Below are 27,856 nucleotides of genomic sequence, written 5' to 3'. Positions count from 1 at the left end.
CCCACTTCTTGCAAGCGCCCCCCTGGTTAGGTGTATCCACGGTCTTTAAACCAGTCCAGTCATGGTATAGGGCTGTATCCCTAGGACTTCCTCCCTGGAGACACTATCTTTCTGTGTCCCTCCCCAGGCTCAGTCCCTACTCAGTCCCCGAAGCCAGCCAGGACTTCTTTCATTACTCCTCCAGTCCCTTCCAGCAAACTGTCTTTGGCTTAGTCCTAACAGCCAGCCAGGAACACCTCTTGCTCCCCCAGTCCCTGCAAACAGACTTAGCTGTCCATAGTCCTGCTGTTCTTCCACCCAGGCATGCAATCCTTTATTCTCCAGCTCCAAAGAGCAACTAACTACTGTTCTGTTCTGATTCTCCTTTTTACGGGGCCCTCCTGGCCCCTGATTGGCCGTTCCAGCAGCCCCTTTGACTGGTTGCTTCCTTACAACCACTGTAGGACACTTGGAGGACCTCTCCACTGCTCCTTTCCTGGGGTATGGCAGAACCCTGAGGTCTCCACCAGGGGGCCTTTGGACCTAGTCCAGCCCATCATAGAAAGCAAAAGTTACATCCCTGAACTTTTTACACAGAGAAGATGGCAAAGATAAATTGCTTTATGTACAACACAATGACCTAGAAAAGTTGTCAAGAAAGGCTTTCTCGGTCATAATGAGTAGATAGCATCTCAGATAGCACAGTCCACCCAACATATTCAGAACCCCTACCTGCATCAGTGTGATATATAATATGGGCTTTTCTAGATCATTAAGACTGGCCACTTTATTATTTATTATTGTTAATATTGCTCTCTGATCTTGCTTCATCTGTAACCACCCAAAAAGTCATGTGGGATAGCCCAAGACCAATAAGACCATGGAGGATATTGCATTATCCAAGTCATTCACAGTGGGGGAAAACATGCTGGAGCCAGCCAGCATAAAGAAACCAGTCTTGGTCCCTCAGTTCCCTTGACCCTGGTAGGAGATCTATAAGATGATCTAAAAGACCTTGAAGGTGATTCAGATTCCTTCAAAGAACGAAGAAGAAACATAGATTTCTACGGAATAGAGAGGAGTGGTCCCCACTGGGATTTGAGGTGGTCTGTGTAATGGAGACACCCGGAGGACCAACAAAACTGCGGGTCAAGGTGGTTGGAATTCAGACAAAGTGACTGCTACCGGCATAACAGGTGCTGAGTGCGTTAGTGATTTCAAAGACACCAAAGTTGCTTTAAGTGGAACCAGCTGGGGGAGAGACATAGAAGATCCCTCACCAACAAGAAGGGCTGCAGATAGAGAGTACTGAAAGGGTAAACATTGGTACTGAGATAGACTTGATCGGCTGGAATGAAGGAGAGGGAGCCGGTAAGGGTGAAGACACCGGTCTCAACAGGTGGAATCAACTGTGCTGCCTCATACAAGAACTGGTGAGTACCTAGATTTGTCGTGTCCTGAACTGGTACCAGACTTCCTGAAAAATTTTTTAGGAGAAGACCAATACTTAGAGCACTTGTCAGCAACTGAATGCTTGGAGCGCTTCAAGGAGGCTAGTGGTGAGGGCGAAGGGTGACCTTTCTCATCAGACTTACACTTTGAATCATGGCAGTGGGAGGGGTGCTCCTCGTGGACTCTGAATCTGCTACCTCGGGGTCAGGGCTCAGTTCCGACATGGGACACATGGTCTTTCATAAGGTGAACTTTGAGGCAGAAATCCCTCTTTTTTGTGTCTTGGTGGTGAAGGAGGTACAAATAGGGCATTTTCCCCCTCACCTGGCCCTCACCAAGGCAAATCAAGTGGCTACTACTATGTACATTATAGGAATTTTGAAACACTGGCTAACTAATGCAAATACCATGGGGAACTCCAACTCTCCCCATGGGCAGTGAGAAGGAACTGAAAGGGAAGTGGCAGACACACCCATTTTATGCCTTCATCTGAGAGCGTTTGGAGATATGGAGCACGTGTGACTCCTAGTGGTATTGCTGGCAAATATCTCTGACTCCAAGTGCCTTGAGTGCACATACACCTGCAGTGGGACGTATATGTGCACAATCACTTGAAGGAGAACTTAAACGTGCCTAAGTTTAAAAATGTAAGTATTTTCAGTATCAGAATCTAAGGTTGGGATCTTAAAGTGGGCTTAAGGGACTTAAGTGACCAACTTCTGTTGATTTCTAATAGGAATTGAGCACTTAACTGCCAGAGGCCTTTATGTAAATTCAGTCTAGCACCACTAATCATACCTCATCTGAACTATACAATTAAGATTAAAGGTATTTTTAATACTCTACTGTCACACACCAATAATGGTGTTAGTTGTATTTTATGCATATCGATAATAGCCAAAATTACATAATGAACCTATGAACAGTGTGATGGTTCAGTAAGTACTGTTTACACATCACAGGGTAAGTTTTCAAAGCTAAAACTTGGTAGATTTGGTAGAGGTAAACACAGACATTCTGTTAACAGTTGAACACAGCTGAACAATTTCCAAAGTAGTGTGCAGGAAGTTTTGCATTAAGTCTCCATTAACATGAGCAGTAATTGTGAGATTAACCTGCCATAAACTATTTCAATAATGTAAATTAAACTCTGTTTTCTTCCAATGCTTGAGCAACTGCATTAAAGTAAAAATCCTGTGAATATGGAATACTTGGCATTCATTGGCACTCACACTTATTCTGTACCCCCTCAAAGAACATCAGCAATGATTAATGTATGCTCATATAAAATGCTGAACTATATTTTAAAGAGCTGAAATAACTTGAGAATACCAGAAACAAACAAAATTAAGTTAACAGATTAAGATGCATCTCCTAAGAAACAACAACAACAAAAAAGTAAAGGCAAAATACAAAAATGTATGAAAATTTTAGAATACAGCACAGTTGTCTCTGGAAAAAAAGTGAAAGACCTAGAGAACTATGGGCTAGATTCACAAAGAAACTTAGGTGTGGTGAAGCTTACGAGATCGGACCCCACAGACAAATTAGGTGAAGAAATACTTATCTGCTCCCAGTTTGTGCATCGCGTTGGGCAAGCTTTGGGACTTAATCGTCTGGATGCCTGGCAGGGGGATGCAGCATGCATTCTCATAGGCAAAAATATAGATTCTAGAGAACTGTTACTGCAAAAATTTAAGCACCGAGCGATTTTAGGTGCCTCCGGGGCTCAGAGGCTGCTGAGCAGGGGTTTTGTGAATCCCAGTGGGGCCTGATTATGGGACTTAGGCTCCTAACTGCCACTTTAGGTGCCTATGTCCTTTTTGTGAATCTATCCCTGGGTGCCTGGCATGAACAGGCTCGGAGCAGGAAGTCTTGTAAAGCTACTTTTAAGTACTACCTTCTCATATGCACTCTTCAACCTTCACTCACGTCCAGAGCTCTAGTAAAGCTTCTTCACTGTAAATATTATCAGATTTTTTAAAATAATTCAATTCTATCCAAAGACAATTTATAAATATTTTTCCATTTGAGATCAGCAAGTCTGAGCATATAGGAGAGAAACTACATTGTTTCTTCTTTGGTTCTACTAGCATTATTGTTCACAAATTGCATTATTATGTGAACTTTGAGGGAAGATAAAAAGAACATGTTCACTATCTTCACAGTCTCAACACTATTAATCTTTAAATTATTTTTATTTTTTCATTTTACAGTGGTTTACCAGTGATAGGTTTGGCCATCTGCATGGCTTGGTCATCTGTACTGGATGAACAATGGATGCGTTCCAAAGGATCTCCTGTATGGAGAACTTGCAGATGCTCAAAGGCCACTGGGACAATTGAGACTCGGGTTGAAGAGGGACTTAAACTTTTCAGCATTGATACCACAAGCTGGGCAGATGCAGCTAGCAACAGGCCACACTGAAGGGTTGCACTAAACTAGGGAGTCAAAGGGGCTGAAGAGAGGGCAGGAAAGTGAAGAGAACAAATAGGAAAACACAGCAGATCTCATACGCTAGTCCGGCACTGTGATACTGTAGCATGACCCACAGTAACTGAACGACTTTGGTGCTTACACCATTGTCTTTCGAGACTGGTGGTTGCCTACTATCAGTGTCAGGGTTACATTTTTTATAGAAAGTCTGCTATGTGATCTCAGAGCACACCTTAGATGGATTGTATAGCATTGTATAGATATACAATGTATATCTTACAATGTACATGTATAGATTGTATAGCATTGTAGCCAAGGCTATAGTTCAACAAGATGCAAGAGGATCTCCAGAAGGGGCCACCATTTTGCCAAAAAGGAGCATTTTTAGAACAAACTGAACCTCATTCAGATTCTACTCTCCAAGAACTTGTTTAAGATGAGAGTCCAGGTGGAGAGTACTCCTGTCTTCAAATGGAATAACTGACATCTGGTAGCCTCTTGAACAAGGAGCCACTAGAGAGATGTATGTTGTCAGATCTGTGAGAGAAGGTGACACAGAATCTAGAAACTATTTCTCATTAGGGATTTTTCCAATTCTGTCACTTGCATGTACCTCAACTTACTTATGGGACAATGTTTACAGAGCCCTACACTGTCAGCCCTGTTTTCTGTGAGGAGTAATTGCCTCTGTTTAGATCTTGGGACCTTCGTTAACATCTTTAGGGTGGGCATTGGCTTGTTTCTGCTCCCATGCTGCTTTCCTGGGGTCTTTAAGATGCGACATCTGTCTTCTTCCTCAGGCAGGGTGGTAGAGAGGCCACCCATTGCTCCTCAAGGCACAGATGTAACAGGGTGTCCGGAGCCAGGAACTAACTCAGCACCCTGTCACTCTAACATCCACCAGCCGAGCTAGAGCTGAGGGGTAATTGATGGGGATGCAACCCCAGCAGCTAGGATTATATAAAACAGACAGGAAGGAGTGTGGAAAAGGCGCAGGGAGCCTGAAGGATGGCTGATGTACACAGGACTCGATGCTGCTAGTACTATTCCTTAGAAGCAAGTGGGGAAGCTGCTATTGATTGTAAATATAGATATAAACAACACTACAGGCCGTGGCCTGCTGGAGGAATACAATAAAACATCGAGACAGTGAAGGAGACCTGGAATTGTTGTGGTGAATGACTGAGACTGAAAGGATGTTCAGGGGATCAGTCTATGGCACCACTGAAGGGAAAAAGTTATGTGGAGGGGGAGGAGCATATTATCGGAATGTCTAAAATACTGCTGTAAGCGCCCATCCTAGACAGGAAGATGGTACATGATGGTGGTAAGTACATTAAGGTAATGTGGGGTTTCCTGAAACCTAGAGATGGATGGATGAATTTCTTCTGAGAATTTCACAGACTAGTCTGGCGCCTACTCTTGTGAATGGATCATGCTGGCCTGGCTTGTGTACAAGATCTGCATATTCCCAATATATGCATCGTATAATTATTAACCTCTAAAGAGCATCTTTACGAGGACTTCAGTTTCTTAAAAGCACTTTGGTAGCATGGGACAAAATTAATTCTATATTTAAGTGTTTCACGCTGTTCAAAAGGGAAGCTGTACCACCGCTATGAAACTATTGAATAAGCATATAGTGTATATGCAGTTGGAAAAGATGTCAACATTCCACTCAGGAAAGAGCTACTCCAGCTCTCTTGCCTATCTAAGCTTCCCATCTGTGAATTACTAAATATCATAATAATTAACATTTTTACAGCACTTTGCATGTTCAAAGCACTGTACAGATATTACCTCATTAATTCTCACATGACCCCTGTTTGGTATGTGAGTAAGTATTATTCTTCCAATTTAACAAATGGGGATAAAAAGAGGCAGTTACTTGCCCAAGGACAACCAGTAAATCACTGGCCCAGGATTAGGACATAGGTCCTCATTAAACCCAGCCCTATGCTAATCGCATTAACATCACACCGTCTTTCTGAATTTTGAGTTTTTAAATCTACAAAATAAATATACTTTATTCCATTCCTTAGTGTAACATTTTACAATGCATTAATCCAATAAAGTTTATGTTGGATGGCTGGAACTGAGGTGAAGCAGGATAGTACTTTACACTGTGGAAAACTTTTAACGTATTATCTTTGTACTCACGTGTAATACTTCAGATTAGAGCAGAAATTCATCATTTTGAATAATATTAAATTGACAAAATGGCAGCAGATGTCAAGACAACCAAAACTAAATTGTAATAAACCACAAACAAGACCTCTAGACACGAGCTGTGGGAGATAACACAGTAATTGCAAATATAAAACTCTTTTGGGATCTTGCCATGTAGAGAACCGACTGTCTGAGCTAGAGATAAATTCAGTCTCCTAGTCTAAACAATCGCTTAACTGGAGTGTACACTCTAACCTGCCAAAAATGTCATAGCAATGATGTAAAGAATTTTAAGTGATAATGTACACATCTACACATGCAATAGTGTAACCATAATGCAATTTTATTTATGAATCCATGACCTCCTAAACCCATCCCTTACTTTTTTAGGTGGAAGTGCTCAGAATAAATAAGAGAATATATAAAACCTGAGGGAAAAAGGTCTAAAATATTTATTTTCTACTGAACAATGGTTTAAATACCACATCAACAGAAGACTGAAAGAAAAGGTTTTTGGTCAGTCTCCCTTACCCGCAGCCCATGGAAACGAGGATTGCTGTAGAAAAGCTTCATCTGCTCTGATGGAAGTGGTCCCAGCACCTTCTGAATTGTAAAAAGCTGGTCAATTTCACTTTCTCCAGGAAACAGTGGCTGCCCATCACTAAGTTCCCCAAGAATGCAGCCTACAGACCACATATCCACAGACTTCCCATAGGGGGCTCTGAAAAGCAAGTACAATAATGTTCACACTAATCAACAAAAATATCTTCTTGACAATCTAACTATTTGCATTTATTAACTAACTTTTAGTCTATATTCAGCTTACTTGTAGCAGGAAAAATAAATTTGATACTTGCTTCTCTAGGCTCTCCATTTACAAAGTGGGTTCTCTAACTGCACTGCAGTCTGAGAAGGCAAGACCAGACTTAGCAATTACCCTTGAGGATTTTCCTTTCTTTTCTGGAAAACTCACCAATAAAGAACATTTTCAAAGCAGAAAAATGGACATTACTCTAATGTTCAAAGTTAAGCTAACACAAACGTCTCTTGATCTTTCCTGTCTACAGAGCATAGCTGAATATAATATAATTGAATCAATTCTTTTCTTATTCTGTGGAAAAAGGTGAGTGAGAACGGTGAAACTGGCTATTAAGAGAACAGAAATGATCAAGTATCAAATTGCTTTCTTATCCAGGCTCAGGACTCCTAAGAAAGAATTTTAATATCAATGAATCCCAAGGGGAATCCTCCAATAGCTATTTCAAAGTTGAAAAAAAAATGGTTAAGGAAACATTTCAGGTATCATAGCATACAGAACTCTCCCACTAGAGGCAAAAGTCCAGAAAGGCACATTAGTCTCATACACGTGTCTGGTAAACATACAAGCAGATGACCAAGTTGATGTCTGGCAGATCTCTTCAGAGGACAAGACTTTTCAGCCCTGGATGTAGCTAATCCCTTATTTGATAGTCTCTGATCTTCCTTCTAAGATGTTGCTCCTTTGTATCACATACTACTTCAATTCAATACTTCCAAAATCTAGCAACTCCTTTAGATGTTTTTTGGCCTCTTAGTGCTGGTGGTACAAAAACAAACAAAGCGGCTCATTTTCTGTGTACTTGAATTCATGCAAGGTGGATTTTAATTGCTTTGTGGACATGCAGCATATGACACACTCTTTTGGATATTAATGTTTTGAACAGATTGTATGGAGAACTCTCCTGAGATCTGAAACAACAAACTTTTGGTATAAAGGCAAAACTGAGAAAGACTACTTTGTCATCGCTCTTCCTTTTCAGCACTGGAATCTGAGCGCTCACATTCTGTTTTAAAGGGTATCTTATACTTGACTAGCTTGATTGTCTCAAGGTTGAGAAGTCATTAAGAATTGGGAGCCCTAACAGATTCTGTTCTAAATCTGTTCCCTTTTCTCATGGATCAGTAACTGGTTAAAAGACAGGAACCAAAGGATAGAATTAAATGGTCAGTTTTCACAATGCAGAGAAGTAAATAGCAGCGGTTCCCAAGGACCTGCACTGGGACCAGTGCTAAATGATGTGGAAAAGAAGGTGAACAGTGAGGTGACAACATCTGCAGATAATACAAAATTACTCAAGATAGTTAAGTCCAAATATGACTGTGAAGAGTTACAAAGGGATTTCACTAAGCTGGGTGACTGGGTGACAAAATGGCACATGAATGTCAATGTTGTTAAGTACAAAGTAATTGCACAGTGGAAAAAATAATCCCAATTATACATACAAAATGATGGGGTTTAAATTAGCTCTTATCACTCAAGACAGAGATCTTGGAATCATTGTGGATAAGCTCTCTTAAAACACCTGCTCAAAGTGCAGCAGCAGTGAAAAAAGCTAACAATGTTAGGAACCATTAGTAAAGCAATAAATTAGGAAACAGAAAATATACTAATGCAACTATATAAATCCATGGTACGCCCACAACTTGAATACTGCCTGCAGTTCTGGTCACCCCATCTCAAACAAGATATATTAGAATTGGAAAAGATACAGAGAAGGGCAACAAAAAATATTAGGGGCATGGAACTGTTTCCATATAAGGAGACATTAAAAAGACTGGGACTGATCATCTTAGAAGAGATGACTAAGGGGTGATATGAGAGAGATCTATAAAATCATGAATGATGTGGAGAAAAAGTGTTATTTACTCTCTCACAACACAAGAACAAGAAGTCACTGAATAAAATTAATAGGCAGCAGATTTAAAACAAACAAAAGAAAGTACTTCTTCACATAAAACACAGTCAACCAGTGGAACTCATTGCTAGGGGATGTTGTGAAGGCCAAAAGTATAACTGGGTTCAAAAAAGAATGAGAAGTTCCTGGAAGATAGGTCCATCAATGGGTATTTGCTAAGATGGTCAGAGATGCAAACCTATGCTGCAGGTGTCGCTAAACCTCCAACTTCCAGCAGTTGGGACTAGATGACTGAGTGTGGCTCACTCAAAATTGTCCTGTTCTGTTCCTTCCTCTGACACATCTGGTGCTGTCCACTGACAGGATACTGGGCTAGCTAGACCACTGGTCTGACCCAGCATGGCTGTTATGTTCTTCCTTACTTTAATGATTGAATCTTACATTGTGGGTTGCTGAGAGTCAGTTGCTTCATTCTGGTGCCCTTTGTGAGGGAAGGGCTAAAGAGGGTTACTTGCAGAGACAGCTTTGGCCCTGTGATGCTAGACTGATAGCGCCCGATTCCACCTGGGCAGGTCCCACGGGGAAGCCTTGCTTGAGAACAGGCCTACTGAGCTCAGCCTACTCCAAGGGTGGGGAGCTAGAAAAAATGAAGGAGGAAGCCAAAGGTGCATGGACAGATTGTGTTCCAGAAGTTGCCATGAGACAGTGTGATGCTTTCACTTAGCAGGAGAGGGGAGCACCACTAAGAAAAATTACTTATCCCAGCTGGAGAATAGTGTTGACAACAGCCCAAGGATGGCAAGTCAGAGCATGATGAAGCTCCTTAAAGGCCGATGAGGGATGGCCCTGCTGGTGTCTTGTCTCTGGCGCTGGCGGGGCTTGGTGCTACTGAAAATGTAATACATGGAGCTACTGGAGCTGCCTGGGTCACTGATTCCTCTTGCTGACCCAGCAGAGACACTTCCCATGCATCTCCGCTCCCCAGACCTGATGCTGGAATTTCTTAATGTCATTTGTTTTTGTGATACTGCTAGTACATTCAGACTGGGAGAAGGGTGGGAGCCAAAGGAGGGCTAGTGCTCTTGTGCCCACTGCAATCTGCATCAGATTGCTAGGCACAACTTCCAAAGATAAGACGCTTCTCCTGTTGGTGCCCGTAGGGCAGGGGTTCTCAGACTGGGGGTCAGTCTCCACCCCAAACCCCGCTTCTCCTCCAGCATTTATAATGGTGTTAAATAGATAAAAAAGTGTTTTTAATTTATAAGGGGGGTTGCACTTAGAGGCTTGCTATGTGAAAGGGGTCACCAGTACAAAAGTTTGAGACCCACTGCCGTAGGGGGTATAGGGCAGCTGTGGAGTTCCCAGAGCAGAGCAGCTTTTGAGAGCAAAAGCTGTACAACTCCCCTGTTTGGCAATGCTGTAGGGTAAATGAGGACAAAAAGCACCTTTTCTCCCTGGGCTTTTCCTCAGCAGGCTGGTCCCCCATGTGAAGCCTCAGGCTAGGCAAGGAGTAGGGAAGGCTGCTTCATGTTCTGGAGCAAGATTCCTCTACAGCTGGAAAATGAGCTAAAACCCCCTGTAAGTCCGTAACAGTTTATCTTCCTTGTAAACAGGAGCAATGGGAAGAAAAATTCTGGACCCAGACTGGCAGTTTAATAGATTTTTCATTGTGTGCTGTAGGTCAAAAGGACTGAAAAATTGCCCATCTGCAGTAAAGCAGCAGATTAAATGGGGACATTTTCCAACAGCAAAAGTCAAGCCTCCACCTGCTGACTGACAGGTGAGATCCTGCCTCCTCAAACTGCAGAACAGAGGAAACTATATAGGCACAGTGAGCCTGGATTAGAGAAAGAACTCCTACACATTACACAGACCAACAGGCCTACGCACAGTGCACAGAATGCAGATTGTGCTTCCAGACACTAATTCAGCTGGTCTCTCAGGACGGTATGTCTTTAAACATGCTACTATTTGTCAATAATTTATAGCCCCCAAAAGATACAATGTATTTCACTAAAAGTTACCTGAAGCTCTTTAAAGTAAGTAGATTTTGGAAAATGTATTAATAATTGGATACTGTACAATAATGTTTCCTTCCCCTTATGAAAAAGTTAAGTATTTTCCATTTTTATGCACACAGATTAAATGAACACACAAACCTCTTTAAAATTATAATATTCTCCAGTTTTAAAGAGTACAAATATTTAATATTTCTGCACAGAATATGGCTGCAAAGGAACACGTGTTACATTGCACCAAAGAAAACATAGCTTTAAAACAAAGTATCAGCAATAGCTAAAGATCACAGTGTCAAACACATTTATAATAGATACTGTCTTCTATACAAGCTAATTCAAAGTTTATGTCTATACTGTGCACCAAGACTTTATGCTGTATTTTCCTGTGATAGCTGAACACTTAAAAATTAAGGGTCAATTTACATTAAGAATGCACAGTATATTACTGTCAAAAGTTACACTTCATCACTTTCTTCCTTTATAAGCCTACTTACTAATATACAAAGACTTATTAAAAAAACAACCCGTCGTGTTATATAACTAAAAAGCCACTTTTTATTCTCTTTTGTAACTTATTTCACGCAGCACTTTCATAGAATCTTGATAATACATCTCTACAAGCTGACAAACTGATATTTCCCTCGTTTTGTTTAATGACAACCATTGTGCATATAATGATTTATTATGCCACTGTCATTGTGCACCAGTAACAAAAGTCCTACAGTAATGTCAGCACAGCTCTGGAAATAGTGGGATGAATTTATTAAAAGGGTAATGACTTTGTTTCAATTTTGACATATACAAGAAATTTCTACTATCTTCTTATAAAATTTCAACAAAGGTTCCAAGAAGATCCGTTTTTTGGTGGTTCTGAATACTTGCAACTCTCCTTTAGCTTATTAGGAGTTGTGTGTACTCAGACCCTATAGTGACCAAATCTCTGTATTTGTAGAATATACAGCACATACAGATAATAGCATAATTTGATCATCCTGAAGTGCTTTATTCACCTTCAATATCGGAAACTTTCAGCAGAAACTGACGGTAAAGGAAAGAATACAATAGATACCTCAGGGATTTCTTTTTCTTTTCTTTTTAAATATGGGGTTTTCTAGAGAATGCATCACTACTGTATTTGAGCATCTAAGGGCGCGTCACCCCATCGCCCATGATTCAGTGACTACCAAGAAGTTCAGAGCCTACCTGAATAGCAACTGCAAAACAATTTTTCCCAAAGCTTGCATCAGATCTGGAAGCAGCTGTGATGGTATAATGTTGAATAAAGGTATGTATGGAGCCCCACAGATGTCCAAAACAGAAGTGTCTTGTAAGAAGGCTACAGAAGTAGCTCGCGCTCTTGTGGAACAAGCTAGCAGTTTTTCCAGCAAGGGAAGGTCACTCTATAAATTGCCCTGTTCTGTTCATTCACTCTGAGGCATCTGGCACTGACCACTGTCAGAAGACAGGATACTGGGCTAGATCGACCATTAGTTTGACCAAGTATGGCCACTCTTATGCCCGCTACCTCTTAGGATGGTGTAACATGTTGTAGTTCACCTAGTTTGGCCTTTCATTCTACTGGTATAAGAAGCAAAGAGGAGAGGAGATGCTCAAAAAGGCTTCATTCTATCTAAACAGAATGCCTGTGCTCAATCACATCTAATGCATGAAAATTCTGTTTATCCTTACTGGAGTGTGGTTTAAGAAAAAATACAGGTAAGTATATCATTTGGTTTAGATGATAGGCCAATATAATTTTCATCAAAATCTTTGGATGTGGTCTTAAGGGCACTTTATCTTTGACGAACTGCATGTATGGAGGGCCTGCCGTCAGTACTTGTTCTCCCACTGTTCTGGCTGATAGTAGTGCAACAAGAAAAGCAATCCTCTGAGAAAGGTGAGATAGAGAGCAATTAGCTAGAGCAGTGGTTTTCAATCTGTGGCTCACAGACCCCTGGGGGTCCGCAGACTATGTCTAAGATTTCCAAAAGGGTCTGCACCTCTATAAGAAATTTTTATGGATCTGCAAATGAAAAAAGATTGAAAATCACTGAGCTAAAGGCTCAAATGGCTGCCAACACTGTGATTAAGTCCCAAATGGGAATTGCATTTTTACAGGGGCATTATTAGAGACAAATACCACCTTTAAGGAACCTAACTACAATTGGATTAGAAAATAATGACTTTCCATCCACTGGAAGATGAATGGCTATCTCAACTGAAGATGCAATAAGTACTCCAGAATGTCCTGAATCTTAGCAAACAATGGCTGAATACTTCTGCCAGCTGACCAGATTGAAAATCTCTTATATTTAACCAAGTAAGCGGACCTTGTAGATTGCTTTCCACTACTAAGCAGGACGTTTTGGACTGCAGTCAAAGAAGCCCTATTTACTTGATCTACCCATTCAACAGCCAAGTCACAAGCCTTGGGCTGCTTGGGATCAAGTGCCAAATCCAAATGTGATGTTGCAACAACAGGTCTGGGACAGGTGGTAGAGGTCATCGGGGTTAGACAGAGGCTGTAGAGGTCCAAAAACCAGCACTGCCTCAGCCAATCCAAAGCAATGAGTATTATCCTGGCCTGGTCCTGCTTCAACTTGAGAATGATCTAAGGAATAGGGGGGTATGAGGAAACACATACATGAGGTCCGAGACACACTTCAGCAAGAAAGCATCAGTTACTGAGCCCAAGAACAAAACTGATGGCATTTCTTTTTGTGTCTTATAGCAAACAGATCGAATGATGGGATAACCCCAATTCTGAAAATGATCATCCATACTCTACTGTTGAGGAACCATTCGTGATTGCAGTAAAGGAATCTGCTGAGATGATTGGCCAAATTATTCTGAGAGCCCAGTGAGTAAGCAATCATCAGGGAGATACTTTCCCTGATGCAAAAGTACCACAGCTTCATCATCATTTGACAGAGCTGATTGGATCAAGCCCTTCCTTGCCTGTTCACATAATACATCATAGTCCTATTGTTCATGAGAAGCCAGGCAGACCTTGGACATGGGAAGAGAAGGCGTGGCAGGTACTGAAAACCGCTCAGAGCTCAAGCATGTTGATGTTCAGAGATGCCTCTCATTCTGTACATACCTCCTAGACTTGCAAGGAGTCCAAATGTGCCTCCCAACCTGATTTTGAAGCATCCATAGTTATGGTCATCATTGGGGGTGGGTGAAAAAGGGAATGCTTCTGCAAATATTGTTATGATCCTGCCACCACTCTAGGGATCTCAGAACCATTGGGGGAACCCTGGCCAACTTGTTTAGCAAATGGAAATTTGGTCAATAGACTTTAGCCAACCATGGAGAATGTGCATATGTAGCCTTCCATATAGTAGTACGTAAACAGATGAAGCCATGTAGCCCAAGAGTCTCAAACATATCTAGACCATAATGGTTAGGTGGAATTTAAGGGACAAAGTTGGTGAATTACTTGAAACCTCTCTTGAGGAAAAAAGGCCATTGATTTTGTAGAATTAAGTAGCAACCCAATGAACATGATTTGTGTCTGAAGTAACATAGATTTTCTCTATTTAGCGAGACCCAGATGATCAAAGAGATACGGGAAGACATGAATGTGATGGAGAGCTTTGGTTTCTGATTTGCCCCAAACTAACCAACCATCTGTGTAAGGGAAAATGTGACGCCCTTTCCTCCCCAAATAGGCAGCTCACCACTTGATAAATAAATGTAGGGCCAAAGCCATTTTGAAGAAAAGCACCCTGTACTGATAACGTTGAGTCCAAAGAACAAATCTCTGGAACTTCCAGAGGTTTGGTAGCATTGCCAAGGATCTTCTCTGAGATCCTTCCTACCGCACGAGCAAAGCAAGGCAGAAGATTCTGGAAGTGAACCTAACTGATGGAGGGTTTTCACTTTGTGGAACATTGGTCCATCTATAGGGAGAGGGGGGCTTTATAGTTTAGATAGCCTCCAACTCTGTAGAAGGGAAACCAATCTCTTTGGGGGCAGGCTGGGTAGAGTAGTCAGGAGGGTGTTAAACTAATGGCAAAAGTGGAGGGTAAAAAGAGAGAAGGTATGATCACTCAGAATAATATTGAGATGTTCAGAAGAAACTTAATCAAGGAACCAAAGGACATGGAGAAGAAATTCTTTAATTACCTGAGTAACAAACAAGAGGAACTGGAATTGCTGATTTATGAACATAAATTCAATCTGGTAGCCATTACTGAAACCTGGTGGGATGATTCCTATGATTGGAACATTTAAATCAGTGGTTATAACCTATTTAAGAAGGATTGAATGGACCAAAGGGGTTGGGGAGTAGCATTCTACATAAAAAATGGCATTATATGTTTTCGGGTCACTGATAACTCAGAAGAAAATTATCTTGAATGCTTATGGATCAATGTCCTAACAGATAAAATACAAGATGGGGTATTAGTTGGTGTCTGCTATAGACCACCAAATCACACTAGGGAACAAGATGACTGCTGCCTTACACACCTACCTGCAGTGTGTAGGGGAAAAAAAGCTGTGTGAGATCATGAGCTGTGAGACTTCAATCTGCATGACAGATACTAATGGTCTCATGCTGCCAGTTCTAAATCAGCCTTGGAATTTCTGAACATTACGGATGCCAATTTCCTAACTCACAAAGTGTTGCAGCCAAAATGGGGGATTTCTTTATTAGACCTTGTCTTAACCAGATAAAAATGAATTGCCCACAGAGCTGAAAATTAAAGGTAATTTAGATACAAATGATCATGACTTGATCACATCTGTAATGTGCAAGCAGAATAAAGTCCAGACTGTTAACATATATATTTGGTGCTTTAATAGGGCCAATTTCACAAAGTTGAAAACAATTATGAGCCAGATCAGTTGGAAGGAAGAATTTAATTAGAATGGTATGGCACTAGTAATGTCCCATCTTGGCACCAGGGAGCCATGGGATGAAGGCCTCGCTCTACCCTGGGCACTAGAAGAATGCCTGTAATGTTTGGAGTCCCTTCTTGATGTAGAGGGGACTCTTTCGGACTTGGAATGGTTCCTGTCCATTTTTATGGGTTCTCATTCATGGAGAGTCCATACAGGAGGAGGAGGAGGAGTTTGAGTTCAAGGGCCTGTCCGAGATCATTGCTACCTCAGAGGCTGGTTGTGGGGCTGGATGCTGAAGGCCTCAGTGCCGAAGTGAGCCTCTCTAGAGAGCTATTTTTTTGTTTTGTTTTTTAAACAAAAACAAATACCGCACCTCCCTTTGATATGCCCATCACCAATGCATAAGAGACAGCTCACATGGGTATCACTGATTAGGATAGCTACCTCACACAATGAACAATGTTTGAAGCCTGGTGATGGCATGCCATTGATCTCTCCCCTAATACTAGCTAAACTAATACTAACTAGTGGATACGACTGCTAAACTATAACTAACTATAAAGAATGAACTGCAAAAACAAATACTGGAAAAAATTGCTAACTGCACAGTAACTGTGAGATAAACCAGACAGGGAGCTTCAACTCAGGCCACAGGTGGTGAGATGGAACTGAGGGGGGGTTGGGGCACACCACCCCTAAATAGACTTGGCTGAAGCCACGAGGTGGCATAGAGCATGCATACATGCTTCCCAGTAGGTGCTGCTGCAGAAAACTCTCCAGCTCTGGTTGCGTGCACCTGAGCTGAATACATGTGTGAACAACTCAAAGAAGAACTATTACCTGAACTCTGGCTGCTTGGGGCCTGTGGCAAAGTTACTGCCCCAATAGGCCTCCTGGCTGGCTGTGATGAGGCAGCAACTTTTGCCTCAGTTTCCTCCTCTGTCTTTTGACCTATTCTACTGTAGGAGTGTCCTGACCCTCAGGCCAGACCACTAGGTAGAATCCGGCCTCTTCTGGGGCCAGAGAGTCCTTTGCCAAAGTCTAACAGTAATGTATACAAAAACCAAACCTATAGCTCAACTCGGCTCAGCTGGCAGCCACCTTGTCACAGGCATATGTCTGCTGCTGTAGACTGTCTTCCTGTGCCTTAATCCACCCTACAACACAGGGGTTGGTCCACTCCCCTCCTTATTCAGGGGCTCAGGCAGGCTCCAGCTCAGCCTCCAGCTCACCCCTGGAGAAGCTTGTCTGGTCTCTCCTTTTTTCTTCTGAGCCTTCCTTCAGGCTGCTTCTCACAACTGAGGAGTGGAGGAGTTCCCTCTAGGGTTCCTCTCCCCAGATGTGCTCTTTGTTGAAACATACCCTGCTCTCCCCTAGCTATTTCTAATTAATTCTGGCCCACCTGTGAGCAAGCAAGTTAACTGACCTCTCAAGCCCATATTAAACTTTTTCACATCACATCACAGAGCCTTACGTGAAATGAACCGATGGCCTGCCGCCACGGTTCTTCATGGAACTGTGTCTTCCTGCCCAACAAAAAGACACGCTTAAAACTGACACCTTGCTTATTAGCCATCTCTGCAGTGCTGGCAAAGATGAAATGGAGGCTGAACTACACTCTCAAGCCAGAGTGGTGGGATCCCCCTCAGGGTGAGGCGTGTTAGCAGTACGGCGTGGAGCACGCTCTGTGCTGTATCCATTCTGTGGCTAACAAAACGTTTCACACTCCAGGTCTGTTAATCCAGCACCTTTCACAACCCTAAATAACTTTTTTTCAAAAATAAAGAGAAGGTTTAAAATATAGTTATGATAATTTACTAATATGTAAACCTGAATAAAGATAGCAATTTGTTCAAAATATGCTATCATATCATAGCATCAAGTCACCTTACAAGAAGAATAATCCAAAGTAATTAACGAGACATAATTAAATCAATTTATTAACCAACTACCATATCCAATGGTAAATCTTCACAAAAGTACTTGAGTAAATGCATTGGATTATTCAAGATTTAGATCTCAGAGCTATTACTTCTGGAAAGTGTACTTACCCAAGCAAGAGTTCAGGTGAACGGTACCACCTGGTGGCCACATATTCTGTATAGTTTGCATTGCTTCCTTCTGATAGATTCCGAGCAAAGCCTGCAAAAAAGATAATACAAAAGATTATGTCTCCACCTAAATGAAGATTTACATACTACTATTGATTATTGTATTAAAGGTCAAATCAATTTTTCATATCGGATTTAAAATGAATGCCTTAAATAAGTATTAAGTCTAACTGATTAGTATTATATATTTCATTGTTATCCTATTGCTTTTTAAATATATGCCTGTGTTCATGTATTGGTGAAAACGTGTGTTTCTGTTTCACTGACAAGTTCAACTGGCGTCTGTCCCACAGAGGTCTATGCTCTTGAGTCTTCATCAGAATGGAACATTGTTGGGTTGGTTAAATGGCCTCTCAGGAGATTGCACCAGCTATATTCAAATTTAGGTACCAAGTCTTATTGTGGAATCCCCTATGCAGCAGGAAAAAATACGGATCTGTAAAAGAAAGTTAGAGCTCTAACATACTCAGTGAGTAGCAGGATCACCAATAAGTAGTTCTCTCACAGCCTCTAGACACACAGATTACGACTATGGTACAGAAGGTCTTCAGTCTTTGGCTGGTCAAATGACTCCATCTACTCCTTTCACATGAGAACCTTGCCACACTGATTCATGCATTGGTCACCTTCATGTTAGACTACTACAACTTACTAGGTTGAATATAACCACTACCCAAAAACTACAACTCCTATAGTATGCAGCAGCCATCAAAGGCCAGGACAAACACTTCATAGGCTGCTCAGCACACAACACCAGCTTCCTATCTGCTTGACAACCAAATTTAATATAAAGGCTCTTAATGGATTAGGATCAGAGTCTGCCACAGGCCATTAGTGTTTGTTTAGCACCAACACCACACTATATATTTGCAACTACACAAAGATAGTACCTGTAAGCAAGAGTTTCCAAAACAGACACAAAGAGGATGGTATATTAGAAAATCCAAAAGGAGGAATAATTTTGAATTTTTAAATATTATTGTTACCCATCCACAACCCACCAAGTCAGCTGAATATCACAGGGAAACTGCAAATGGTAAAGCCAATAACAAACACTTTAGGGCAGATACCGTTATCATTTTTGTAAAGTGCCAAGCATGAAGTCACTGCTAAATAAATAAATAATAATCAGGCAGGACTGGGGCCAGACAGATCTCAGCAACTACACTCTGCATGTGGAACTCCTTACCAGAGAGTAAACTGAGTCTAGTTTGGTCATTCATACTGAAATGCAGAGGCAAAATATTCATAACTCTCTCCTCCTGGGATATGGCTTTAGGGCCTGATAGACAGCCCACTGCAACCAAACCACAGAGTTCTTCCACTGGTTTGTAAGAGAGAAAAAAAAATAAAAACTCTGGAATCCAGGAGAGCCTCAGAGCAGTGTTTCACTTTTGGACTTAGTAACTGCTCTCTCTTTGCTTTTGAATGCTCAGGGGGCAGCAGCAGCGCTTCCTCCTTCTTCCCCCTACCTCCCTTCTTCTGTGTCTGCAAAGGCTGTACTCTTTATTCTGGAAGCAGATCTCATTTCACACCTTAGTCTGGCAGAGCTCAAAGCCATGGTCCTCCAGGACACACTAAGTTCTACCCATTCTCCTAGATCTTTGAAGAGAAGATGGGTAGCGGAAATTATCATTGGTCCGTTGGGTTGAGTGGATGATAAATTAGTTATTGATATAGGATTCATTTTATACTTTTGAAAAAAAATTATAATATTGTCCATGTGCTTAGAGTTGGAATTAGGTCATTTTCTAAACCTAAAATAAATAAATATGTGTAACTGCATAAACAAACACACAGACAGTATTGCCTCAGCCAAAGGTGACATGGTCCATCATATTAATCATGTAAATGAAAAACCTTTCATTATATGCTTGGAAGAGAAGCAAGGAGAAGAAAATTCCTTTCAATCCCAGGCTGGGTGCTGGTTGTTTGAGAGGAACACAATCCTGATACAACAAAAGAATGAAAAATATCAACAAATCATAGTCAAGGAAGGGTCTTCCATCCAAGCCAGCCTTCAGGAACTGAAAGGGAACTTGGTCACAATCAGGGACTCCTGAAAACATTGAATATCAATCAGCAGCTAATGCAATCCTGAGGACAATAAGCAACTGCTTTTAAAAGTGCTCAGCTTTGACATGGTACAGCAATGGGAAAGGAAAATTAATACTATAGGCTTAATAAGTACACTGCTTATGTGAGAATCCACTTGATGGCAACTTCATTCTATCATATTACACTGGAAGAAGGCTGACAAAATCTTTGACTGCTTGACACCTTTCTAAGAGGCATCCCACTGCCTATACTGTAAAATGGCCTCAATTGGCAAAAGATGTGTGTGGTTATTTCAATGTTTAACTATTAAAGTAATTCTACCACCACCCTTCCCCTCATTCCTCTTTGCTAGTTACCCTAACTTTTATCACAACTAAAATTTTGATAACATTTGTGTGGCAGGGACTTTTACTTGCACTGTAATTTTTTCCTGTCAATTTAGGACTATACGAAAGCATCTGGCACACTTCTGCACACTTTCTGAAAACTGCATTCAAGTGCTTTAGCACATAATTATGCCACAAGTAGCGGTGTATTCCACACATGAAAGCAATAAATGCTAACAAAAAGTCCATGTACCTGCCACAGTGCAGATGTTTAAGTGATAGGATGCCCCAACACAGTGGTAACAGGACAAACCTATATGATCTCATTATGTTGCTGAAGATCTACTAACACATCACTTCTCTTGTCCAGTGGCTTCTCACACATCTCTACAAATTCGCCACACTGTGTTCTGTACATATGGTGATGTGTAATAGGTGCCTGGATGTGTTGTGTGGCACAGGGCTGGATTACCCAATAGGCAGACTAAGCACTTGCTTAGGGCACCAGCAAAGCAGGGGGCACCAAAAAAAAAACTTTTTTGGAAAAAATTTGATATTTGAAAAAAAGCATCGAAGTAGTCATCATGGGAAAAATCAGAACTTTGTTAGACTTCTTTACACTCCACTACACACTCTTTCCCCGTTTTTCTGTTCTCTTTTTATTACTTATCCCCACCTAAACCAGGGGGGCATCCTACTAACGTAGATCGGAATAATGTGAGGAAATCAGATCCTGTCATGTATTGCAATAAATTTATGTTTTATTATTGATATATTCTTCTGAGTTATATTCTTGTTGGAGCTTGTGGCTCAGTTTGACCCATTTTTAGCAGGCCACATCTAAAAATATGGGAATGCTGGCAAAGGTAACCCATCATACTTATCCAAGACAATATGTGATAAACTCATTGGTCTAATGAGTGACAAAGTTTGTTCAGCTATTGTGGATGAAATAAGAACTGCTGGGTACTTCAGTTTATCTGTCGACTCTACACCTGATCTTTCACGTATTGATCAATTGAGTATTGTACTAAGATGTGTGTCTCCCACAGCTGGAAAACCAGTTGAACGATTTAGAACATTCCTCAATTTGAAAAGCCACATTGGTGAAGAAATGGCAAATCAAGTACTGCATTATCCCTGCCAAGTTTGCAAAACAGATTTCTCAAAGTGCAGAGGTCAGTCTTATGACAACGCTGCCAACATGTCAGGGCATTATCAAGGAATGCAGAAGAAGCTTTAAGAACAGAACAAATATGCCATATTCATACCATGTGCTGCACACTCTCTCAATCTTGTTGGCTGCAGTGCTGTTGATTGTTGTCCGGTGGCAGTAAGTTTTTTCTCAACAGTCCAGTTACTTTATACATTTTTCTCTGCCTCAACACACCGATGGGCAGTTCTTAAAACATATTTGGGCAATGATCGTGTTTTGAAATCTCTTTCTAATACTCGCTAGGAGGCACATGCAGTGGCAACAAGTGCAATTCTGGAGTCCTACTCAAAGATTGTGGATGCATTAGGAAGTATAGCTGAAGACCAATCACAAAAGGGAGAAACTATATCAGAGGCAGAAAACTTTGCAAACAAGATGCAAGAACTAGAGTTTGTATTCATGTTGACCATGTGGAATGAAATTTTACACTTTTACCACACAAAAGTCAAGCTCTCCAAGAAAAAGAATTGGATTTGAAAACATGCGCAGACCTCTGTCAATCATTAGCAGACCACTTACACACTTTGAGGAATGATTTCGAAAGATTTGAAGACATATCAAAAGATATCTTGTCTGATACGATCTACAAAGAAGCCCAGTCCCACAAGCAAATCAGGAAAAAACAAGCAAATGATAGCAGTGCAACAGAAACAGCATTGAATCCTAGAATCAAATTTTGCAATATCTACTTACTATGCTATACTATAATTGATACACTTGAAGCTCATATAAAAGAGGAGAGGTGAAGTTTACAAAGAAGTACCAAGTAGATTTTCTTTTCTAAACGATATGGACTTATCTGACTAACAATATTCACAAGGTTCCCAAAAGGTTCCCTAGTTGACTCATACCCTGTTGACTTGAACATGAATCTCTGTGGAGAAGTACGGCAATTCCACTGTTATATGCACGCAAAGTTTAATGAAACAGGAAACATGAAATTCAGTCACATTGATCTTCATGACACAATACTGAAAGACGGAATACAATATGTATTTCCAAATGTAGAGATCACACTACTGATGCGCTATCTAACATTGATGATTACTAACTGCTCGGCAGAATGCTCATTTTCTCAGCTGAAAAGAATAAAAAACCCTCAGAGAACAACAATGTGTCAGGACAGACTTGATTCACTTTCCCTATTGTGTATGGAAGCGGACATGCTTCGTCGAGTCAGCTTCGATGATTTTATCCAGAATTTTGCAAGCAGAAAATCCAGAAAGAAGCTATTTTAATTTCAGCATACATGTAAATTTTGTGTCATTTCGAAAAATAAAATTTTATTTTACGGTATAGTATTGTTTGTATTTTGAATTACATATTGGGGGGTACCATAATTCTTTTCAGTGCTTAGGGCCTCTAAAAGTCTTAATCCAGCCCTGTGTGTGGGCATAGTTTCTGCCAACAGGAATGAAGAAAGGAACAGTTTTGAGTGTAGACTGATTGCAACAGATGTACCTGACTACCGTTGGAAGCACTTTGGCATTCCAATTGGTGCATTAGCTGTGTTGATCGAATTTCCACCCCATTGCCAGAGCCACTAGTCCTAACAGTCTCCTGATATCTGCATAGTATTGGCCATCATGTGGTGCATAAGCATGTTGATGTATGACAGCTTTTTCAGTACTGTGACACAGGTGGTATGATATTCACAGCATTTTAATAAAAGGAGCCAACCACCAGTACATACAACATCTGCATGCAATTAACGTAACATTTCTGTTCTGTCCCCACTCCACTGCACCTTAGTGAAAAAGACGACAGGATATAAGACTATTATTTTTGCAGTGTGCAGGGGTTTGTGTATACGTGTGCTAATGCAGTTGTGGTTCTCTCTGGCCATACTTTGAGGATACAGTGGCTTTTCTGATTAGTGTACCAAGCATCTTCTGGACAAAGTAATGGGACCAGCCCCTGGCGCCTATTATTATTTCAGTCACTTTTGTATCAGTCCCTTTATCCTACATGATCCATGTTTACTTTCATACATAGCATTACCAGTGTGCAGGGGGATAACTCATTCAATTCTATTTAGGCATGAACAGTTTACATACCAGACTCAATATTCTCAATTCCATGTTTAAAAAACCTCACAGTAAAAAATACGGTCTTAATTATCCATTTCTTAATGGTTTTGTCTATGCTAAGATTTAAGGTGTGATGTTGGCACATGTTAGCTAACATATGCTAATTAATATATTGAAAATGTCTAGCATAGACAAGGCTTTAACTAGACCAGTTTAGCTTTGTCTACACGACACATTTACTATGTATTAATTTGCATGTATTATCTAACATCACACCTTTAAATTCTAGTCTAGACAAAAAAGGACAATCATAGAATCATAGAATATCAGGGTTGGAAGGGACCTCAGGAGGTCATCTAGTCAAACCCCCTGCTCAAAGCAGGACCAATCCCCAATGAAATCATCCCAGCCAGGGCTTTGTCAAGCCTGACCTTAAAAACTTTTAAGGAAGGAGATTCTACCACCTCCCTAGGCAACGCATTCCAGTGTTTCACCACCCTCCTAGTGAAAAAGTTTTTCCTAATATCTAACCTAAACCTCCCCCACTGCAACTTGAGACCATTACTCCTTGTCCTGTCCTCTTCTACCACTGAGAATAGTCTAGAACCATCCTCTCTGGAACCACCTCTCAGGGAGTTGAAAGCAGCTATCAAATCCCCCCTCATTCTTCTCTTCTGCAGACTAAACAATCCCAGTTCCCTCAGCCTCGCCTCATAAGTCATGTGTTCCAGACCCCTAATCATTTTTGTTGCCCTTCGCTGGACTCTCTCCAATTTATCCACATCCTTCTTGTAGTGTGGGGCCCAAAACTGGACACACTACTCCAGATGAGGCCTCACCAATGTCGAATAGAGGGGACGATCACATCCCTCGATCTGCTCGCTATGCCCCTACTTATACATCCCAAAATGCCATTGGCCTTCTTGGCAACAAGGGCACACTGCTGACTCATATCCAGCTTCTCGTCCACTGTCACCCCTACGTCCTTTTCCGCAGAACTGCTGCCTAGCCATTCGGTCCCTAGTCTGTAGCGGTGCATTGGGTTCTTCCGTCCTAAGTGCAGGACCCTGCACTTATCCTTAGAATCATAGAATCATAGAATATCAGGGTTGGAAGGGACCCCTGAAGGTCATCTAGTCCAACCCCCTGCTCGAAGCAGGACCAATTCCCAGTTAAATCATCCCAGCCAGGGCTTTGTCAAGCCTGACCTTAAAAACCTCTAAGGAAGGAGATTCTACCACCTCCCTAGGTAACGCATTCCAGTGTTTCACCACCCTCTTAGTGAAAAAGTTTTTCCTAATATCCAATCTAAACCTCCCCCACTGCAACTTGAGACCATTACTCCTCATTCTGTCATCTGCTACCATTGAGAACAGTCTAGAGCCATCCTCTTTGGAACCCCCTTTCAGGTAATTGAAAGCAGCTATCAAATCCCCCCTCATTCTTCTCTTCTGCAGGCTAAACAATCCCAGCTCTCTCAGCCTCTCCTCATAAGTCATGTGTTCTAGACCCCTAATCATTTTTGTTGCCCTTCGCTGGACTCTCTCCAATTTATCCACATCCTTCTTGTAGTGTGGGGCCCAAAACTGGACACACTACTCCAGATGAGGCCTCACCAATGTTGAATAGAGGGGAACGATCACGTCCCTCGATCTGCTCGCTATGCCCCTACTTATACATCCCAAAATGCCGTTGGCCTTCTTGGCAACAAGGGCACACTGTTGACTCATATCCAGCTTCTCGTCCACTGTCACCCCTAGGTCCTTTTCCGCAGAACTGCTGCCTAGCCATTCGGTCCCTAGTCTCTAGCGGTGCATTGGATTCTTCCATCCTAAGTGCAGGACCCTGCACTTATCCGTATTGAACCTCATCAGATTTCTTTTGGCCCAATCCTCCAATTTGTCTAGGTCCTTCTGTATCCTATCCCTCCCCTCCAGCGTATCTACCACTCCTCCCAGTTTAGTATCATCCGCAAATTTGCTGAGAGTGCAATCCACACCATCCTCCAGATCATTTATGAAGATATTGAACAAAACCGGCCCCAGGACCGACCCCTGGGGCACTCCACTTGACACGGGCTGCCAACTAGACATGGAGCCATTGATCACTACCCGTTGAGCCCGACAATCTAGCCAACTTTCTACCCACCTTATAGTGCATTCATCCAGCCCATACTACTTTAACTTGCTGACAAGAATACTGTACGAGACTGTGTCAAAAGCTTTTCTAAAGTCAAGAAACAATCCATCCACTGCTTTCCCTTCATCCACAGAACCAGTCATCTCATCATAGAAGGCAATTAGATTAGTCAGGCATGACCTTCCCTTGGTGAATCCATGCTGACTGTTCCTGATCACTTTCCTCTCATGTAAGTGCTTCAGGATTGATTCCTTGAGGACCTGCTCCATGATTTTTCCGGGGACTGAGGTGAGGCTGACTGGCCTGTAGTTCCCAGGATCCTCCTTCTTCCCTTTTTTAAAGATTGGCACTACATTAGCCTTTTTCCAGTCATCTGGGACTTCCCCCGTTCGCCACGAGTTTTCAAAGATAATGGCCAATGGCTCTGCAATCACAGCCGCCAATTCCTTTAGCACTCTTGGATGCAACGCGTCTGGCCCCATGGACTTGTGCACGTCCAGCTTTTCTAAATAGTCCCTAACCACCTCTTTCTCCACAGAGGGCTGGCCATCTACTCCCCATGCTGTGCTGCCCAGTGCAGCAGTCTGGGAGCTGACCTTGTTAGTGAAGACAGAGGCAAAAAAAGCATTGAGTACATTAGCAATATGTGCTTGAAACTTATATGGTTACAAAGTGCAATAAAAGCACGCTTAATGAAATTGGTTGTATTAAGTAATGGCTTAATCTAATACAGGGGTAATAAATTTTTCTGGTCAAGGTCAAAATTTCTTTGTCAAGACATAGTCAAGATCCAGACTCCAGAGTAAGTACTAAAAACAAACAACAATAATGATAAGTAAATAAAAAGATGTTTGGGCCTGTTCAAAAGTGTCTGGTGGTCCAGATTTCGTTTGCAGTCCATCTATTGACTACCCCTGATCCTAGTCTAACATTGTCTCTTTGTAGTAAAACTGAGTGAAGCTACTATAACTAATTCCAACTTAAGCAAAATCAAATAAGCTTTCCTTTGTGATTTCAGTTCAACCAAACCTGAAATACAAAGCAAAATTCAAAGCATGTTAACCTATATAAATCCAAAAAGAGTTAACATAAAAGCTATTAGGTACTATAAGTGAATTATGGTATGGCTTTCTTTTTTACTTAATGGCCACTACTTATGGGGAATAAAATCATTGTTCTTACGGACTATATGAAGTAGCATAATTGCTTGAGACAAGCCCGGATTCATCATTATCTGTCTCTTAGTGGCAAAGCTGTGAACCAAAGTAAAGGGCCATAATCCATTTAACATGGATGTAAAATCTTCACTAACATTTCTGTTAGGAACTTTTCATAGAGGCCTGGAGTCCACAGCTTGGTCTGTGGCATGAGGGCTAGCTAACAAAGAACAATACGTGGCTAAGAGAAAGCTGGGGTAGACAAACAACCTTGTGTGTTTCAAGTTGATAAGCAGAGTCAGCATGACTCCAGATGGTAAGCTGTAATTGGGTGTCCTTATCACGAGTTATAGATACACCAAGCGCTGAGAAGGGCCTCAAACTTAACTCCCTGGTACAGATGCCAGAACAGAGTTCAGGGAGAGGCCTAACATGATTGACATGAGTAATGACACCCTCCCCTCACAGATGTACGCCAATCCCAGTTCACAGAAATGCAAAGGTAAAACTATAAACTATTGTTGTTGTTAAATACTAATTACTGCTTTTTTGCTTTAAATGTCCAGGAATGTACCTGTTGGGCAACCAGGAGAGCTGCTACCTCATTCCCCTGGACCCCAAAATTAGGATTTAACCTATATTCTTTAATAGAAATAGTTTGAGGGTAATTACCTATGTGTTAGCAATATGTTAATTTGAGCCATGGGCGGAGCCATTACGTAATCTTTTAGACCATTGGCCTATTGCTCTTATCTTGTTTTGCTGCTAGAACCTATCTTAGGGGCTTGGGAACTCCCACCCCGTCGCTTCTCTCCGCTCAATAAGCATCCTATATAATCTATGGTAATAAATTGTTTTGCAGGGTCTCTGAGCCTAATAAGCAAAGTGACACTCCGCCAGCACTGTACATAATAAACTCCTGAGCTTCACTCGACACGGTGTCCATTTCTGTTCCTTCAGATGCGGGCTCGTCCAGCAGACAAGTTTGTGAACTGATTAGGAGCCTGAGACTGACATCCAAAGAGAGGTGAGTATGTTTAATTTACCACCTCATTAGGCTAGGAGTCTCTCATCCCCTTCAGACACATCTTGTTCCTACTTTTTAAAATTTAAGTGAGAAGGAACCTAGACATGTGTAGTCAAAGCATAGGGGTTAAACAGGGGTACCAACTGGGAGGGGAGGCGAGTACAAGAGAGTTATGTACTGTTTAAACTAAGGGGTGTGTTACGGAGGAC

At 41.5% G+C, this 27,856-nt stretch overlaps 1 protein-coding gene across 1 annotated transcript in view; it reads right to left on the bottom strand.

Moving 5' to 3' along the window:
• CDKL5 (cyclin dependent kinase like 5) overlaps positions 1 to 27,856 on the bottom strand; it is a 150,637-nt gene that overhangs the window by 34,535 nt on the left and 88,246 nt on the right. The window contains exons 9-10 of the mRNA XM_077816462.1: positions 17,635 to 17,725; positions 6,568 to 6,757 (exon numbers count right to left, since the gene is read on the bottom strand). Of these exons, the coding sequence (XP_077672588.1) occupies positions 6,568 to 6,757; positions 17,635 to 17,725 (281 nt within the window). The remainder of the gene's footprint in view (positions 1 to 6,567; positions 6,758 to 17,634; positions 17,726 to 27,856) is intronic.

The sequence above is a fragment of the Eretmochelys imbricata genome, chromosome 1 (genome assembly GCF_965152235.1).
Source record: "Eretmochelys imbricata isolate rEreImb1 chromosome 1, rEreImb1.hap1, whole genome shotgun sequence".
NCBI lineage: Eukaryota > Metazoa > Chordata > Testudines > Cheloniidae > Eretmochelys > Eretmochelys imbricata.
Note: the sequence above shows the minus strand (reverse complement) of the source record. Positions and strands in the feature narration are given on the sequence as shown.